General features: G+C 32.7%; 1 protein-coding gene across 3 annotated transcripts in view; it reads left to right on the top strand.

Annotated features, from left to right (window-relative positions):
* Window positions 1-18,084, top strand: part of Pcdh10 (protocadherin 10) — a 58,087-nt gene that overhangs the window by 16,555 nt on the left and 23,448 nt on the right. The window contains exon 5 of one of the 3 annotated variants that reach the window (XM_034500407.2): window positions 5,072-5,351. The exons of the other annotated variants lie outside the window; for them this stretch is intronic. Coding sequence (XP_034356298.1) covers window positions 5,072-5,112 — 41 coding nt within the window. The 3' untranslated portion in view covers window positions 5,113-5,351. Of the gene's footprint in view, window positions 1-5,071; window positions 5,352-18,084 lie in introns of those variants that run through there. 3 annotated transcript variants of the gene reach the window in all.

Here is an 18,084-nt window from a genome sequence, read left to right on the forward strand (position 1 = left end):
TTGTGTCAGATAAATTTAGATTTGTTGGCATATTGTTTGAATATGTCTATTACATCAAATTAGCCTCTAATCCTGGTCTCTATAAAATGGTCACTATCCATTTTAGCCCATTGATACTGTTCTAAATCCTCAGTGTTTGGATTAAAATATAGTGCAAGAATAGAATAAACACAGAGAAGCTAATTGTATTTATAATATACTTAATTCACCCTAGAATTTGTCTAAATTTCTTCCTCTAAAAGTTAATAATATTTTAGAGATTTATGGCATGTTAGACTCAGACAATTATCTCTAAATTTACATCTTGACCCTAACTTAATTGACTAGTCAATTTTATCATGAGTTGAATAGTACGTGCTTTACACCCAAGTTGTTTCTGACCATGCCCTGTCATATGGTGAGAGGATTTAACAGTGTCATATATCATCAGGAACAGATATATTCCCATCTTCTAAATTAAAAATCACATCTCTCATGTGATTAAAAAAGCTAAAAATTGACACTAATTACTTGCTTTTAATCAGAATGTTTAGATAATTATTGAGGTTGCTGTTTTACTTTTGTTAACTATGCGTTTAGTTTTATAATGAGTATAATGCACATTTGATGTTTAGGGAAGTAGCTTATATATTTAGTAATTTTTGAAAGTTTCCAAAAATGAATAGTGAGATAATTATAATTTATATAATAATGAAGAAAAAGGGTAACATGGATAAAAATACAAATTAGGTCCTTGTCTATGCCAGTAACTTCTAAGTACTGCACGTTAATAATATTTTAGAGACTTATGGCATGTTAGACTCAGACAATTATCTTTAAATTTACATCTTGACCCTAACTTAATTGACTAGTCAATTTTATCGTTAGTTGAATAGTACGTGCTTTACACCCAAGTTGTTCCTGACCATGCCCTGTCATATGGTGAGAGGATTTTTTTATTTTTAAAACTCTGTACTAACTTTTGAAGAAAAAAGAATAGGTACAAGGTGCTTGCATACATTGGAATTGATTTTCACTTTGAAGTGGCCATCTAAAAAAGTCAGACCTTCTTTTTTATACACAGAAATACATCCACACATTTCTGCATGATCTGCTTACTGAAATGGGACTTAAAACAACTGGCCACATCTACCAACACTTCCTTAGTCACAAACGCAACTGTATAATCTGTGTTTTCCTACTTTTATTACAGAACTATACATTTCAAACCTGTAGCAAAACAATATTGCGGATAAAACAGACATCTTACCCAGATTTTCCTGAACCTGTTCCCTTTAGCTTCGCTTCACTTGCATTTTGTCAGAGTAATAAAAATTCTAAAACACAGATTTAACTTTTAACTAAAATTAATAATTGATTACACCAAATTAAAATAACAAGAGTTGAAAATCAGATAAGGCATGCTATGAAGAGTAGACATGACATTGAACTTTTATCATAAGGATTCTGTGGATAGGTTTTTAATTATAGACATTTTATTTAAGGCAATTACATCCTTCAAATAAAACAATGTATTATTTGAAACAATTTGTCTAGTATCAGAAAAGGAGAAACCAGAATACTTTACCTCAGAGAAGAAGAAATAGATCAAATGAAACAATGTATTACTTCAAACAATCTGACTAGAATGAGAAAATGAGAAACAGGAAGGAACACTTTACCACAGAGAAGAAGAGATAGATGACTGGGTAACTGTGCTTGCTTTGAAAGCAGGCCAGCCCAAGTACAGGCTGTCAAAACCCAAATACAATGGAAATAACACTGACAATGGAGAGGCTGAGAAAACTATGCCCCTGGGCTTGCTGACTAGCTAACCTAGGTGAACTGGTGAGTTCCAGATTCAGTGAAAGACTCTATCGCAGAAGAATAAATAAATAATAAAATAAAATAAGGAATAAATGTAAAAAAAAAATAAGGTGTGCACGTAATTGAGGAAGACAAAATATCAACATGTGCTGGTTTGCACCTGAGCCTACAATACACGTCACAAGGATGTCTACATGCATACACATGTGTGCAAATACATACACACACATGCACACACACACATACATACACACACGCCCTCATGCACACACATGTGCACTTAAAATTAGCTTGAGGAATTCAGTTGTTACAATATGTGTTACTTATATAAGTGACAAAACCCTGAATAATTAAAACAATGCTAAGATATATTTGGATCCACTTCTGCATATATTTTAATGTTACATTTTTCTCTTAAGATTTTTGTCAGTGAATCAGTGTGGTGCAATTTAGACAGTGGAAGCGAGGCAGTAATAAATGCATAAGAATAAACAAGAAAATTTCAAATGTTTTTTTAAATGTAAGATATGTTTATTTATGTCCTCTTTCACTCAAGCTTCCTTCCATAAATTGTGATATAGATTTTTGACACGTTCAACATATTGAATGAAGTAATTCAACTTCACTGATGCAGTGGTCTCGAAATCTTCTTAAACTCATGGAATTTTCTAGATTTATCAGTTTAGATCAGTGGTTCTCAACCTTCGTACTGCTGGGATTCTTCAATACAGTTTCCCGTGTTGTGGTGACTCCCAACCATAAAACTGCTTTTGTTGCTACTTTACAACTGTAATTTTGTTGTTGCAAATCATACTGTAAATATGCGTGGTTTTGGTAGTCTTAGATAACCCCTGTGAAAGGGTCCTTTGTCCCAAAGGTGTTTCAACCCCCAAATTGAGAATAATTTGTTTAGAGGGAGTGACTTCCGTAAACTAATTGTAGTTCATCTGGCTTCGATATTAGAAGCATCTAGACTAATCCTCGCAAAAATTACCTCTCCTAATCTGTTTTGTTTTGTTTTGTTTTTTATCAGCTTGTGAGTTCTTTTTAAAATTTTGGAGCTCACTAATACCACAACACAAGAATATCAAAATTTAAAATAGTGCATCTGGATTATTGTTGCCAGTGTTTCTTCTTAGTAAATCCAGTTTTGTTAAAAAGATCTTTTGGCATCTCTTTCTGAGTACTTCAAGCCTAGAGCTGATGGGAAGTGAGGAACATGCTTTGTTTAGTAACATCTTTCCCAGTGTCTTCATTATCTCAGTGTGCCTTCTGTGAGTTTTCGTAATTTGCTGAACTCAATAGTGTGTTGAGAGCATATACAGAATTCAAAATAAAATGACTTTTCTTACTGATACTCATTAGTAGCATATTTATATCCCCTGTGTGGTATTATCTTTGGGATAGCTCTGTTCCTTTAATGCCATAAGTATAGCAGCGCATCCAATGTTAAATCTACACATTAACTATTTTATTAATAAAGTCTCTTACAAAACATTTCCGTCATGTAGTTGTAACCATACATAAATGAATGAAAGCCTTCTAAGTATTTTGTTTTCTTTCCTACATTTTTGTATGTTCTCCTTTTCTCCAAGTTCTCTTACTTATTAGCCAAATATTTCTGAGAGGATTGTTGCTAATCTCTTGTTTTTTTGTTCCTCACACCCAGATCCAATTTACTTAAAGTTTCAATTTATCCCTTTTGACAAATTCAAGGTCATCAGCTCACTCTAGTGGTGCTATTGTTTTACTAAATTACTTGACTCAAGGATTATGAAGAAATCTCCTGTAAACAAAGAACTTACTCATTTTAACAGGAAACAAACCGCGGCACATATCCAGATGTAAATCCTGTTCATATCTCTCCCTGCCTATTGCTAGAATTTGAGGTTCACTGAATCTCTGTTATATTCTGCATCTGTGGAAAACATTAATCTATTCCCAGGTTCCATCATTAATTCACTTAACTGAAGAGAGTAGCTGCCTGGAGCCTTCCTGTAACTCTAGGGACATAAAATAACTGGTCCTTACTCTACAGTTCTTTGCTTCTGGTATATCTTGAATAATAGGATTTAAAGTTATGAAAGCTCTTCTGAGAGATAGCTGTGAAGCACAGTGCTTTGCCTAATTTGCTGACATCCATCATTGCCAGTGCCGTCTGCTTTAGACATCATGCTTCCCACAGCCAACCTTGGGTCTTTGTACATCTTTACATTTGGATGATGTCAAAAATAGTGTCTGTCCAAGAAAGCTCTGGTCTCTCTGCTAAAGGACTTTTATAGCTACTTTAGTCAATGTGCTTACCTTCTTTATAACTCTGCAATATTTAAAATGTCATTTAAATATGTCTTTAAATTCAGTAGACCTGATTTTGATAATCTTATGAATGGTTCACCAAAACCATCTATTCTGAGAACAAACTTATGTAATCATTACTAAAGATAATTTGTAAGTTTCTCAGCAATCACAAATGTTGCTGAAATTTACTTCTGTCCTATAATTTTTTTCCCCTGGTACAATTATTCTTTTGGCATATCCAGATTCACTATGAGGCAATGATATTATATATTAAATTACTTATGAACTGTAAAGAATTGATACCTTTTAAGTATGTGGATTTCATTCACACATCTGAGCAAAAAAAAAAAAATTACTTTTAGAGCTTAAAATTTTAAGCTAATTTAATCCCTTATCTAGATGGGGTATGTAGGAATTTCAGAGGGCAGTAGAATATGAACTGATTTTAGATATTGAAATATATTTAATCTGGCATTTAAATTGTAATTTATTTTTCAATGTTTTCAGAGTTTAATTTTTTAAATTGTTCTTATAATACATTACATCCAAAGGATATGTGAAAGTGATTCATAAGTATTAGAATTTTAATTACATGTATTTCTTACTTTGTCTGTAGGATTTCTCCCAGCATATTGTTTATGAGTATTTTATGTTATTCTCAATTGTTCATTTTTCTATGAAGTTAATATGCACAGACTCACACATGTTCTTCTAGATTTAATCTATTTCTTTATTTAACTTGTGTATTTATTCAGGTCATTTATAATTATGGTTTTGAGCATATGTACACAGTTAGTTAAACTGTTGTCATTTAAGAATATAAAGAGGAGGGAACAGATAAAGTTAGCTATTCTTTTACATAATATTTCATTTGCTGTGAGGTTTTGTGTAACCAAGGGAAATGTATTTCCTGCACACTTTCACTTTTAGCATATTAACATTTTGTATAACTCATTTTATATTACAGATCATTTCCACCCTCTTTCTTGTTTTGCACATTGGAAGTAAACCCATTTAAGCATTTGTCCATCTTAAGAATCTAACAAAAGAAGAATATCAATTAAAACATAAGTAGAATTGTTAAATGAAAAGGAACGCCTACATATGGAATTATTTTCTCTGCTGCATCATACTGAGGATTTCTGAATCAACATATGAATATTTTAAGTTATAAATATCTTGTAGATAATCCTGGAACATGCAAAGTGATTTGCCTATAAATATAATTAAACAATATTCAATACTCAGTGTCCTAGACTCTTCTTGGCTGAGTGTGTTATTTAAACTCCTTTTTTTTGTGGAGTTAAAGTCATTTAGATAATGTATCTTGAAAATTATGTAAGATTGTTACACTGATTGTTTTAGATTAAATAATTTTAGAAAACTGGTCCTGACATATAACTGCTACTCAATATTCAAGGCAAGATCTGGACCAACCTGGTCTGTAAAGAGTGTTCAAACCCAGCCTGGATGACTTAGAAAGACACTATATCAAAACAGAAATTAAAAGAGGTTGTAGCATAGGTCTCAGTGGTATAAAAGTTGCCAAACATTTGCAGAGCTACATGACAGGGGCAGTCTCTAGCATAAGAAAATTGTCATATAGATAAATAAATAGATGCATAAATACAAGTGAATAAAGTCTAAAGTCAGCCTGATAAGAATTGCATTGGTGCTACATAAAGAATAAAATGCACTTGAAGTTTGAGGTTCCCTAAGACTACCCAGTCACTGCAAAGAAAAATCTAGGTCACTTCAGGTGGAGAGAACATACAAGTTTGAAAGCACTGACACTCAGAATGTTATTATTTTTTAAAGACATAGCAAAAAAAAAAATCACATTAAAATGGAGGTTTTAGCTCTAATCCTAGAGTTGATCCATCATATAACATTCAATACATACATCATATGTTACATAGCAATGCCCTTACCTGTATGCTTTATTTCAGAGACACAGTTTTAAACTGTGTGAAAGTATAATGCTGACTGTAATTTTGACAGTTTCTGTGTCAAGTGAAGCATTTTTATCATTTAAATGATCATTCAAAATGATCAATTATAGCTTTAAGTCATTGACTTCAACAAGTGATCATAAATAGACATCTACGTTCTCTCTTTATGACTAAATTTTGTGGACACATCCACTCACATTGAAGCATTGAAAACCCACATTACATACTCACACAAAAGTGCTGTATTTTATTAAATTTTATTTTAATTATTTCTATCAGCTATCAGAGGTAGAACTGGCTGGTGTCATATTTGACAGAGGAATACATTTGATCAGCTCCTCTCTCATTTGCAGCCACTAACAGGACACATTGCTTGTCAAAAAACTGATAGGTGATGCTGATAGTGTTAGTCTGTCCATTTGCTATTTAAGTTCAGTCTTATTCTTTTTAAGCAACAGTTCATAATGCCCAAGAATAACAGCAAATTAACTATGACAGTGTAGGCAAACTGCATTTCTATTTTCAGTCTCGTGTTTTGGAACAAGGCAGTTAGTTAGTTTAGTTAGTGTAGCATTTTTCCTTTTATTGTTGATATTTGCCCAAGACATACATTCAATTGTCATAGGTCTTTTGTTGAGTACTTAAATGGTGCATGTTTTATACACCGGAAAGTTAAAGCTAACTTTAGTTTATCAATAACTATTTTACATTTCGTGTATATGTCAGTGCCTATATTATTTAGGATGAAAATTAGACACTACTTTATTCTACAAAAGCATGTATAAGGCAAGGTATTTGTAGCTTAGGCTCCTGTCTAACTCATGGTCTTCCCACTTCAGTAATCTCATGCTGAAATGATTGGCCTGTATCATCAGATAGAATCTACAAAATTGTGTTTGCTTGTTTTTACACATGGCCTTGAAGTATATTTCAAGTTGTCCTCTAACTCAGAAGTCCAAGTAAACCCTTCCTTCCTTCTACAAAAACTCATTTTTATAAATATTTTGTCAGGCTATTTAGACACATTTTATAGTTACAGTGTGGACAAAATCATCTATGTACAGAAGTAATGTACAACGGGTGAGATCAATTACTGATGTGTTTGCACCCGGATTCTTTTCTCATCTCTATTCAAAGATGCAACTGGGTTGTTTTGAAGTACCATTTGTCATAAGATCAGGAGTCTATTATAACATTAATAAACTAAATAGATATAACGAAGACTTATCGAATTTTTAAGCTAAATATGTTTCACAGGAAGGGCTGTGGGAGACTGTCCATAAGTATGAGACTTACTGTGATAGTGTTTCAGCTGCTGTACATCTTAAGTCTAGAAAGCTTGTATGGAAAATGGGAATGTGATCTGAAAAGAAGACAAAGCTTTAATGGTGCAACGTTGAGCTTTATTACATATAAATTTAGATTTTAAATTATACATGAAATGATTATGTTCAAGGTAAATGTATTTGTCTGTTTGTTACTGATTTAACTCAGTCTTTCTAGTAGAAACAATGGTCAGAAATATATTACATAACAGGCATTGTTTTCTATTAAGCTATATTTTACATGTGTCTAGTCATATCAAAGTATAAAGAAATTATATATTGAAATTCTGTTTTTCATAAAATCTTGGTTGAATTTATTTCATCCAAAATCCAATATAACTTTTATTTCACTTAAACATTTAAAAGGAAATCCAGAGACCTTGTTGTGTAATTTATATTTAATCATGAGTCTGTTAAAAACATAATTTTCTTTTAGGACAAACATAAGACTAATAAATACATATGGACCAAAAATTAGATATTGTCTAATTCTATAATAACACATTTATAAATGTTTTCAGTATTGATTTTCTAGTTGTTTGTCAAATTTCCACTAATTGCATCAACATTACTTATATTTACAAGTAATTTGCTTATTTTTTATTTAAATATGCTTTAAAAACAGGAAATATTTGATGATTTTAATCAAAGTATTACACATATTGAACTGAGAATTCATAAATACATAATTTAAGAATTTTCCTCAAGATGAAGAACCCCTATGTAATCAGTGCCCAAACATCTCTTGGTATTATGTCCAGGTTCCAAAACATGGAAGTATTCCAAGGCCTCTCCAAGTCCCTACCAATTCATGTTTAGAACTGTTTCACTCTCAAATCAGTGATTATTCTATTTGTATTCAAAAGCTTCTGTTGTTGAAACAAAATAAATGGAGTATGAAATAGTTCTAAAAATGTATTAGCAAGTCATTGTTCTGATAATACTGCAAAACATATCAATAAACCTTATTATCTACTAATGTATATAAAAGTACAATTTAGCAATGAGGTAATTTTGAATATTTAGTTTTCAGAAGCTAGGCTCCTATCTTTGTGTATTTTTATTGAATGAAACATAATGTACTGTTGATTTAGTAGATTTGCAAGAAACAGGAAGTTGGATATGTCAACTTAAATTTAGATTGTAATGATACTGTGAAGTAAAATCGAGATACTAGAACTTTACATGTCTTTGAGAACACACTAGAGAATTATCACAATTTTTAACAAATTTTTAAAAGGTTTATTTATTTATGTATATGAATGCTCTATTTGCATGCATGCTTCCATGACAGAAGAAGCCATCATATCCTAATATAGATGGTTGCGAGCCACCAGGTGGTTGCTGGGAATTGAATTTAGGAACTCTAGAGGAGCAGCCAGAGCTCTTAGCCACTGAGCCATCTTTTGATAATGTTTCAAGGAAGTTAAAATTAAGGAACGAACATGATGAAAATGGGCACATCTGAAGAGGGCTGTAAAAAAAATCGGTGAATGGCCGACAGAGAAGAAAAGAGGAGAAATAATATTATAAATGTTAAGTATTTAAAAACACACTACAGTGACTACTTCCTCTGTCTTCAAGAGGACAGTGAAAAAAAAAAAAAGTTTTCAGACTCTTGAATGCTAAAGTAAAATCCTGTAGGCAAAGCCCTGGCCAGAACACTGGTGTTTGCTCCTGAGGGAGAGAGAAGCAGCTCACAGAAAAGCTTTACAAACTACAGACATATGCAGATGCCATCTGTGATTTGACAGAATCTCACTATCTAGGCCCTTGATGTGGCTTTTTCCCACAAAATGTTATTCTCTAGCTGAGTCCAGCAAGTTAGAGAAAAGGTTCAGCTGTCCAAAGGAGAAGCTTTGAGAAAACAGTATTTTATTTTTCTCTTTTTCTGTGGTTGACTCCTTAGAATACTGTCTTTAAAATTTTAAAGGAAAAAATTTGAGTTTCTTGAGGCCTCTATCTTCTTTACCTGACAGTTTATGATTGATAATAAGACAAATAAAAAACAGCAAAAGCATTATAATTTAAGCAAAAGCTCTGGTGCGTTGTCTAGAACTCAAACAAGTATTTGTATATTAACAGTGATGTGTAGAATAAAAATATTGGGTATGTTAAAATGATGACCACTTAAATGTCATATCTTAGTACACAAATCACTAACCAGTGAGTAGAAATTTAACATATCTTATTTTGCGGCACTCTTATTATTTAGTTAATTTATTGTTATTATTTTTATTTTTTGAGACATGATTTCTCTGTAGTAGTCCTACTGTCTTGGAGCTCACTTTGTAGACTAGTCTGGCCTCAAAGTCAGAGATCCATCTGCCTTTGCCTCTTAGTGCTGTGACTAAAGTATCAAACCACCAATGTCCGGGTTAATTTACTTTTTTCTTTAACATGAGAATTTTTCCACATTTGATGCTATGTTAATCCTCCACTGGATTAACAAAAAATAGTAGATCTCCTTTCGTAGTATGTAAAATAGAACACAATCAAATAAAACTACAGCACTTTTGTTAATTGCCATAATTAAGTCACACATATGACAAACTTTCACCTTGTAGTGATCATGGTTTCTTTTCTATGTTAACAGTGGGCAGACCATAAATGGCATATATTATTTGGGGTTAGCATTTTAGAGAATAAATTAAATGGTTGCTTTAACCTGGTGATGCAGAAACTTAAACCAGTCATGTATCTTAGAAGAATGAAGTAAAAGACAAAATCTACAAAGTGCCTCAAGGGGTCAGTGGGAATCAGTCCAGGGTACAGGATAAGGCTAGTAAAATTCAGCCTATAGTAAATAATTTTGGAATCAAATTTATGAACATTTTGGTGTGTGATAATATATAATCATATTATGGGTACTTAATTTCCTATCAACAGAAGAGTTGTTTGGTAGTAGACAACATGAAATATCCTTTGTTGATTAGTAGAGTGAAACCCAATTCTTAACAACTTGAATTAAACTAAGGAATCGAGTGATCTACGCTTTTTCATCTAATAGAATGGTATGAATATATTTATTGAGTTAGAGCAACACTGAATTTACAGCATTTTTCTAAAGTAAGGATTATCTTGCTGACTGATTTGTAGAAAATACCTGGCATTCCATAGTTTAATTTTCTTCTCTCAAAATTAAAATTGTTAGAGGTTAGTAATCTGATTTTTGAATATTTAAATTGTTTACTTTGTAATGATACAGTTATTTCATTTGTAATAATTATATTTTGATGATTATTGAAGGTATCTAATAGGTAATATTATACTTTCTTTAAATTAAAACATAGATCATATTCCTCTAGCCTTAATTTTAAATCATTTAACCTAACATGAAGATATTTCACTTATTTTCTAATTTTAAAGGACTATTAGTGAGTGGTACTACCGTTTATTTACTATTATTTATTATAACATTATATTTATTATTAGTGAGCCTCATGATAGTATAATATTATAGAAAATAACAGTAAAAGAGGGAGACGAAGATGGAGAGGAGAGTAGAATGGAGAGAGAGAGAGAGAGAGAGAGAGAGAGAGAGAGAGAGAGAGAGAGAGAAACTGATCAGTGCTTTAAGCTACTCTGCAAATTATTGAGAAAAACAGCACAAACCAGCTTTTAAAGGATTATATTTGAATATTGCTACATTTTAGGTGTTTCATTCTTTATTTTCATTGGTGTAGAATCCCATTACCTCAGAGTCTCAAACCTAGACTGGAGTACAAGAAAAATACGCCTCAATAACTTACCGTGGTTATGTGAGTAAATAGAAAGATCAATAACTTCATTGAAAATATACCTAACGTACTAAGTAAAGAAATTATAGTATTCTTGAGAAATCTCCAGAGAAAAATTAAAACTCGTATTAAAACTCTGGCTGAAATATAAGGGACACAGGTGTCGTTAATGATTCATGATCTGCATAGCAGAACTCATCCTTATTTCATGGGGATGAGTTGCCCTACCCAGCACACCACGATGTTCAGATACGGTCAGGATTCTGTCCCTCCTTCCATCTTTTGAAACAATGAAGAAGCGTGGTTGCTCCTCACACATGTTCTTCACAGGCCTCATGCAAATGTACTGCCTTTCTATTAGAAATAAACCTTATAGCCAATGATGCTTCAAGCTGTCAATTTGTATGTGTATAAAAACCCTGGAAACTAATATATAGTCATGCCACTTGGTGAGTGGGTGTTCTGACCATATTTCATTAATTTTATCTTTTTTGATTTTATTCTAACTTGGAGCACTGTATTCAAATGTGTGATTTTTTTCATATTCTACTCACAGTATTCATTTTTATCTTATCTGTTCTCACAGCCTAGGGTGGTTTCTCAAGGATAGTCTTGATGTAGTCCCTCATGTCCAAGGTGTTATGGTAAGGTAAAGACCTCTGGTTATGTGGACAGACAAATTGAGGTTGACCCAGCCAATAACTATGTGATCTTCAAAACTTAAGTTTTCCTGTAACTCTTTCTTATCTGTAACACAGACTCTCGGGAGCTCATTGTGGAGATTAAATTATTTAGCATATTTAAAACAGAGTGGTCCAAAGGAAGCACTCATTAAATATTGAAAGCAGCCAACCATGTATAGTCAGTTAAAATGGGAACAATGGCATCAGCTGGAGTATGGACAAAATTAAAATCCTGAGCTTAAATAGAACTAATTATGCCCTCTCTCACTCAGAGAAAAAAAATCAGACATCAAGTGTTCGTTTTTCAATAAATCACTATTTTGGTCTGCAGTTAATGTGTTCTTTCACAGAGCACACATGTTAAAAGTTCAGTATTCCCATTTTCCCCCTTATTCATTAAGATATTACAGAATCAAATGTCTAATGTACAGTAGACATTACACTTCATTTATATTATGATGGTGCTAGTTACAGGCCAGGATTACAACCTAGAATCTCATTGTCCTGTTATTTTACTCAACTTGTGTGTTTATAAAGAGGGAAGATAGTTGATTATGTAAAATAAACAATGACTCAGAATCTTTTGAACACAAGAATTTTGATTTAGTATGTGATATAACATAATAGATTTTATGATTATAAAAAAGAAATAATTTCCACATTTCCTGGCCAAAAATAAAAGGAACTAAAAGAATTAAACAAATCAATGTCTAATACAATATATGTCATCTATATGTTGACAATTGTGATTGATCATTAGTGAAAGTTGTGACTATTGATAGGATATTGTTACCCTCAGTAAATATTATTGTTACCTTCATGTGAGAAACACAGATACTCTGAATCTTCAGGAAATCCAAATGGCTGTTAGAATGGAAATTTACATATTTCTGGGAGGTGAAGGAGAGATGTTTGCATCTACTTAGGCCGGGGTCCAAACGCATGAAAACCAAGGGATGTTGTCAACCTATTTTTTCACTAAATTATCTACTGTACCTGATTATCTAAGTCAGCCTGTTTCTGTATGTTGTACTTATTGTCTTTCTAAGTCGGATAAATTATCAAATGGTGGCAAAGCCTATTTGAAGCGCCCCCAAGAAACTGTGTAGAATTTACTTTCTGTAACAGGCTTTTATCTAACGCTTTGTAAATATTCTCACTAGTTTATGACTCTGTGTTTTCTGTCTTCTAGATTCTACTTCAGTTTTACAGCTATATATAAATTTATTTTACAAATACCTCCCCAAGAGAAATATATATTTATCTGTATATCTACCTGATTAACTATCTGATTACCTATCTCCATCTTTTTACATAAATATCATTATTTTTTTGAGTAACCAAAGACCTAAATACTAAGGTCCAGTGCCCAGTCTCTACTCACGAATCATAGTATTTTTACACCTATTTCACAGTTATAGTTCATGTTCATAAATAAATTACATTTTTATAATGATCCAACTTTCACCATTTAATAGCCCCATTTCCATTGATAGAAGTATAAAATGTTAAGACATGTTTACATTTTTGCATTTAATTGGTTGTAAATTTTATTGTTATAGTGTATGGATTTAAACATTTTTCTCTTCACAATTTTTTCCAGTCTATGTTATTTTAAATTCTTCATCATATCAAAAAAAGAAAAGATGGTTACTTTATTAGAACAATCTTTGGGAATGATTCCTTATAATGCAATCAGTGAAGGTGTTATATATTCCAGTTATTATATATTATCTACATGATTTTCCAGATGGTGACCGAGGACATTTTTAGATGTTGTGAACTATGTCAGCAAAAGTAAGAATTTTGAGAGCAAATATCATACATACTGAAATGAAAGTCATAGAATGATTAATCTATAACCCAAATCTCAAGGTTTAGTACAAGTTTGTTTTGACTAAGTTATAGAAGGTTATGCTTTAGATAAATTAAAGATGTTTTAAATAATGCTAGCAGAAAGAGATAACAACCATTAAGAGCCAATTATGAGACTGGTACATTTTTTTACACATTTATCAAACGTGAATACATTTAAAACTCATTATCAGATGTAGACATTCTTATTGTTACCACGTTAGAAATTATTGAATAAGGATCATTTCATGTAGTAGCTTAACAGTTGCTTCCTCAAGGCTGAAGGAGGGCCTCGCTTTTGATCTGGGACCATTCAACTTCACTCTGAATGTCTGTAATTTACATTGAAACCCTAGGCCTATGAAACAGCACAGTTCAAAAGGGTGATGCAGGCACTGTGCATTGTTTTACTGCTGGGAGTTTGACTGGTGCTGCTGTGTGTTGTGGCACTTAAAGACTGAACAACAGTGGTCCCAGTGGAGAGTGAACATGAAGGACAGGCTTAGTGCAGCTTTAACCAGACAATGTACAAGAGAATGGGGAAATGCAGCAACTGTAGAAAGTAGTTACCAAAGTGATTTCTCTGGTCCTGGGACTGGATGGCTGAGCCGTTTGCATCATGATAAACAATAATAATGTACTGATGAGGTCAATTTTGATTTGAAAACTGATAACAGAAGTGTTGGTTGTGGGACAATGACAGAATGTTTGATTAGCATGCATAAAGTATGGATTTAAGCCCCAGCTCCATCAAGAAGGGAGGAAATAAGGAAAAAAGAAGAGTGTAAGAAGAAAGAAAGCAAAGGAGGGAGGGAAGAAGGAAATAAGGAGGAAAAGACTAAGGGTGGACAGTTTGAAGGAAGGAGACTTTTATTGCTTTAGGGACAACATAGGAAAAGAAAGGGTCAAGTTATGTCTCAGGGCGTTGTTGTTGCTGTTGTGTGTATATAATGTCAGCATGCTTTTTTAAAAATTAAGAGTTTAGTGTATGGAAAAACATATGAGAGCAGACAATTTATAAAACTACTAGTAGACTATGCTATGTAGTTATTGTCACCTAGAAGATACATGCTCAGAGGTTATCAACTTAATCTCCTAGCACAGTTGGATGAAACGCTATGGTCACAATAGTTTTTCTTACTTCAATAATCCCATGAATCACAGACTCGAACTTCTCAGAGCAAGACTTACACATGTCTCTCTGAAAAGAATAAGCCTAGGAGCAATCATTTGGGAGAAGAAAAGATTTGATGTCAGTTACAGAGTGAATTTAATATTAGTCTGTGATTATTATCTGCCTTATTTTTCCCAAGTTAAAATTTATAGGAAGAACATACTGGGTTGTCTTCCGTGGATTCCTAGCTTCTTCACAACTGACATTACCTCAGGCTTGTGATACTGAGATAGCAGGATGGAATTTCTCCCTGAGAATCACACCCCACTCCCACTCCTTCCACAATTATCCTTAGAGGTGAGCTGGCTGCAGGAGGGCTGGGCAGCCATTCTCACTGCAGAATGTTTTATCACTTTTTGAAACATCAGAGTAACGGAAGGCATGCTATTTTCAAATATGTGAAGTATAATCCTAGGGTTCTCTGTTGCACTTTGAGACAATAGCAGACTCCTTCAGAGCCAGAATGTTCTGCCTAGCTCACTGGAATCAAGGAGCAGCTCTTTGATTTTCCCCTCTATTTCAAGTGTTTTTCTAATATGTTCTAGTCCAGTGCCGTTATTACACACTTTTAGGAGATGCGATGATATGATTACAATCGTATAATATGTCCCCAGCTTTTAGTCCTTTTGTAGTTAAGCCATGTCTTACTTTGCTTTGCATCTTTTAATGATCCTTGCTCTTGATCCACCATTTGTCTCAAGATCTTGGATGTTCACTCATTCCGTTCTACTCCAGGATGAGTAGTTTCATGCATGAATTCTCCTATTCCATAGTGGCAGGGCTGCTTCCTGCCTGTGAAGCAAGACACAACTCACATTTCCTGTGAACATTCCTGATAGACATATACACTTTCCCCTAATGTCTTATAGAATCTTATGCACAAGAATAGTGTATTTAAGACAATCTGTAAAATCATTTCGCCCATATTTTGGCACATGCTTTAGAATATAATCTCTGTGTGTATGTCCGGAGTTACATTTTAAGCTAGCAGATACCCACAAGGTTTGTAAAATTTATCTGTTATTTGCCCTGCATCCTGGAAGGAAGAAGTTTTACTCTTTGAAGAAATGTTCTGCTTATCTTGTCTGACATCACTGAATAAAGTAATCCATAGTAGGAACCCCATGTTAAAAAGCAAACAACTGAAAACAACAAAATACAGCACAATTTCTGCTTCTGAATATTTCTGCTTATATTTCAGTGTTCAAAATATCTATAATTTCACAGATTTACTCTAGGCCTAGTGGTTCTTGCTTTAATTCATTTCTTCTGAGAGAGTGCTTTGTCTCCTTAAACCTCATACTTTCCCAACATCCAAATGCCAATTTGAATGCAAATCTACTTATCTACATTGTCTACTTATCTACATTGTCACCAGCATATCCTTTTTATACATATTCTCTATTAAGACATATGAACTAAATGTCCATGTGAACAAAATGGGGGGGCACTGGGAACTCGGATTAAAAGTATAGAGGTTGTTGATGACTGGGAAACTGATTGAAGTAATTGACTTTCTTTGAGTGTCTTAAATGTTAGATTTTAATATAACTATCTTTAAGAATCTAGAGCTATTTGTGTGTGTTTGTGTATATTTGTGTGTGTGTGTGTGTGTGTGTGTGTGTGTGTGTGTGCATACCCATGTGCTCCTGTAGATGTGAGGTTATATGGGTACAAATGATGCTAAGACCAGGTGACTTCCTCTATTTTTCTGCACTGCATTATTATTATTATTATTATTATTATTATTATTATTATTATTATTGAGAGAAAAGTCTCTCAAGGAACCTGGAGTTCATCTGTTAGGCTAGGCTGGTAAGCAATGAGTTTCAGATCTGCCTATCTCTGCTCACAGTGTTACAGATGTGTAATACTGCATTCTGATTTGGGAATCAAATTGGTATTTAAATGCTAGTGTCTCAACCATTTTTGCAGACTCATCCATCTCTCTCACCTTCAGTGAGGAATGCTTAACAACAGGTTTTTTTGTTTATTTTTTATATTTTTGTTTCTTTATGCAAAATAGCAATGAATGGATATTAGTCTGTTTCTAATATTATTCAGTAATTAGCAACTAGCCAATTTTATGGAATATTGTTGATTTTTACACTTGCTAATTTTGATAAAATAAAGGTATTTTATTTGAGAATATACAGTATCTGTAAGTTTAGAGGGAATACATTTCTGATACCAAGAATGGTTAATCATTGAAATTCTGAATGTTTTCTTGAATTTGTTTTGTCTTTCATTGATTCTAGGTGCATAGTACAACTTTTTAATTTCTTTTAAATTTGATATATGCAATAACTAAAATAATCCTGAATTGAATATACATTTTAATGCCACAGAAGAAAAATGAAGACTTAGGGTCTAAACTTGGTATCAAATTAGATTATAAATAAAGTAACTTTAGTTTTTAATAAGCATGCTAGGACATTACTTCAGCAATTAGGGTTTTAAGCCTTTTAAAGCTGTTTGATTCCTAGCATATCAGTTTTCTAATCTCTTATTATGTGATGCAAGATTGAATTGAAGGGATCTGAGGGTGTAGGACTCGGTGACTATATGATATAACTGTAACTACTGTTTATATTTTGACTTACATTTCAGAAAGGGTAAGGGAAAGCCTTGTTTCTTATGCAAAGAAGAGAACATTTGCATTTGCTAACTGTGCTATGTCTCTTAAGACCATATATCACTCAAAAGCTGAGGTGAAAGTTTAAACATAATTAATACAAAAATAATTTGTGACTGTATCTATATATATTTATTAGTGATAATTATCAGTCATTGAATATGAATTTAAATTCTGAATAATTGAATTTTGTGTCTTATCTATTTTTGGTACATAGTTCTTCAATATTAATTTGTATAGATATGTAGAAAGCTTCTCAAATAAACCAGCATTACAAAGTATGTTTCTAGCTTTTATGGTTACTAATGACATCTAGGCCATAATCAAGCAAATGCTTTGAAGTAAAGATTGCCTGACTGATTAACACAGATAAATATATCACAACTAAATATTGTACAAGATAGATAGATAGATAGATAGATAGATAGATAGATAGATAGATAGATAGATAGAGATAGAGATAGAAATAGAGATAGAGATATATTAACAAATGATTTTTTTATCTAATTGGAGATGTAACTCTTACTGGAAATTCTCTATTTTATCTGCCAATGTCGTTGAGGAATATTAAATCCCGAAGTGTTGGGGTTTCTAACCTGCTTTGTGTAGCAATGTTA

Source organism: Arvicanthis niloticus, chromosome 4 (genome assembly GCF_011762505.2).
Source record: "Arvicanthis niloticus isolate mArvNil1 chromosome 4, mArvNil1.pat.X, whole genome shotgun sequence".
NCBI lineage: Eukaryota > Metazoa > Chordata > Mammalia > Rodentia > Muridae > Arvicanthis > Arvicanthis niloticus.